Source organism: Cynoglossus semilaevis, chromosome 6 (genome assembly GCF_000523025.1).
Source record: "Cynoglossus semilaevis isolate Cse_v1.0 chromosome 6, Cse_v1.0, whole genome shotgun sequence".
Lineage (NCBI taxonomy): Eukaryota > Metazoa > Chordata > Actinopteri > Pleuronectiformes > Cynoglossidae > Cynoglossus > Cynoglossus semilaevis.
In genome coordinates, this window is record NC_024312.1 from 5,087,189 (window position 1) to 5,089,574 (window position 2,386).

At 32.3% G+C, this 2,386-nt stretch overlaps 1 protein-coding gene across 1 annotated transcript in view; it reads left to right on the plus strand.

Moving 5' to 3' along the window:
• The window catches only part of LOC103379790 (homeobox protein DBX1-B-like), a 2,387-nt gene extending 1,122 nt beyond the window's left edge, over nt 1-1,265 (plus strand). Inside the window, 2 exon segments of the mRNA XM_025056399.1 lie at nt 339-586; nt 710-1,265. Coding sequence (XP_024912167.1) covers nt 339-586; nt 710-958 — 497 coding nt within the window. The 3' untranslated portion in view covers nt 959-1,265.
• The last annotated feature ends 1,121 nt before the right edge of the window (nt 1,266-2,386 follow it).

A 2,386-nucleotide genomic window follows, 5' to 3' on the forward strand; every position in this document is an offset into this window, starting at 1 on the left:
TGAAAGTTTAATTGAATCATTAGAAAACTAAAGTCATCATTCATTTTAGAAAAAAGAGAAAGATGTCTAATAAACCAAGTTTGTTTCAAACTTGGTTTAAAAAACGGGGGAAATGAAATCAGGGTGTAAAAATGATCACCAAAAAAAAAACCAAAAAAAAAAAAAAACACAATAAACAATGAAAACAAATAAAATTGAAAAATTAAAGACCAAACTTTAACAATAAACAATGAAAAAAAAAGAATTGAAAAATTAAAGACCAAACTTTAATAACAAGTAAAACAGCATCAAAAAATGTTGATGATGAGGAAAATAAAAAAAAATCTCTCCAAACACAGTAACGACTCCTCCAGCCTCCTCCTCCTCCTTCTCCTCCTCCTCCTCCTCCTCCTCAATCGTTCCCGTCCCAGGAACATTTTCATGGCCCCTGGCTCCAAGAGGGAAACCCCGCAGAGGAATGCTGCGGCGTGCAGTTTTCTCCGACCTCCAGAGGAAGGCTCTGGAGAGAATGTTCCAGAAACAAAAATACATCAGTAAACCAGAGAGGAAGAAGTTGGCGGGAAAACTAGACTTGAAAGACTCGCAGGTGACCATGAGACCACGACACCTAGAACCTGTAGAACTTTATGGATTTCTCTCCCGTCAGGATTTAAATGTCAGAGAAAAAACAACTGTCAGGTTGTGTGACAACTTCCTGTTTCCTGTGCAGGTGAAGATCTGGTTCCAGAACCGCAGGATGAAGTGGAGAAACTGCAAAGAACGAGAGCTGCTGTCAACAGGGGGCTCCCGTGAGCAGACACTGCCCACCAGAACAAACCCACACCCCGACCTCACTGATGTAAGCTCTGCCTTCACCCACACCCAGCCCCGCCCCCATCACCTCAGCACCAGTGTACAGCTCCATCACAATGAGTCAGAGCTCTCAGAGTCGGAGCAGGAAGAAATCCACGTTTCATAACAAACTCACAAAATGACTTTTTTCCACAATCCCTGGTTTTTGTACAGTTATTTTTTGCAGAAATATTGGGAGAGGTTAAAGACACTTCTTAATAAAAATTAATATTTTCTTATATATGTATTTTGAAATAAATATATTATTTTTGTTGATGATCTGTTCTGAAACTCGTTTTACATTGTAAGTAGTGACGGTTTAACATTTTTGTAAAATCACAGAAAGGTCAGATGTAAAAAATAAAAAAAACATAAAAAAGTGAGATTAAAAACACGAGAAAAAGACATTTTAATTTTAATGAAGCAATAAGCAATATACCAATAAGTTCCTGAACAAATCTCCGAAAATAAAAGTTTCTCAAAAATGACTAAAAATGCACTCATTTGCCTTAAAATACTTCAATTTTTTGTGGTTAAATGTCAGAAAAAATAGACTTTTTTGGTACGCCAACTTTTTTACGCCAAATTTTTTTTTTGTTCTTCTTTCAGAAATTTTTTTGAAAAATAATTAATTTTTTTTTTTTTTTCAGAAAATGTTTAGGAAAAGAATTTTTTTCAGAAAATTTTTTGAAAAAAAAATCTTTCTAAAAAATTTTTTTTTAGAAAATGTTTTGAAAAAAATGTTTTTCTTGGTCTTGGTCTTGGTCTTGGTCTTGGTCTTGGTCTTGGTCCTGGTCCTGGTCCTGGTCTTGGTCCAAGATCACTTTCTCTTCTTCGCTGCACTATGCCGAACTCTTCCCCTGTGTCACCTATACTTGATCCGGGACCAGGCAAACTAATTTCGTTCATCGCATGTCTAACATGTGTTGCAATGACAACAGAAGCTTGAGTCCTTGATAATAAGGCATGTTTTGGGTGATTTTTGAAACATTCATAGTCCACAGGAAGGTACCAACCGCCCTAACCGAAATTTGAACTTGCCCAGGAGGTTAACCCTGGGGTTCCACACCAATGACAGAGACATTGGCTCTGGGCCAATGTGCCACAGAAAAAAAAAAAATTCTAAACATTTTCTGAAAAAAGAAATTCTGAAAAAATCTTTTTTTAGAAAATTTTTAGAGAAAAAAGTTTTTTTCTAAAAAAAAATGTTTTCAGAAAATTTTTTGAAAAAAAAATTTTTTTCAAAAAAAAATTTTTTCCCAAAAAAAAAAAAAATTTCCCAAAAAAAAAAAAATTTTTTTTTTTACAAAAAATTTTTTTTTTTTTGGGAAAAAATTTTTTTTTGAAAAAAATTTTTTTTTTAAAAAAAAAGGTTTCAGAAAAATAAAAAAAAAAAAAAATTTTTAAAAAAAAATGTTTTCAGAAAATTTTTTGAAAAAAAAATTTTTTTTTTAAAAAAAAAATTTTTTTCTAAAAAAAAATGTTTTCAGAAAATTAAAAAAAAAAAAATTTTTTCCATAAAAAATTTAAAATTTTTTTTAGGTCACTTAGAGGT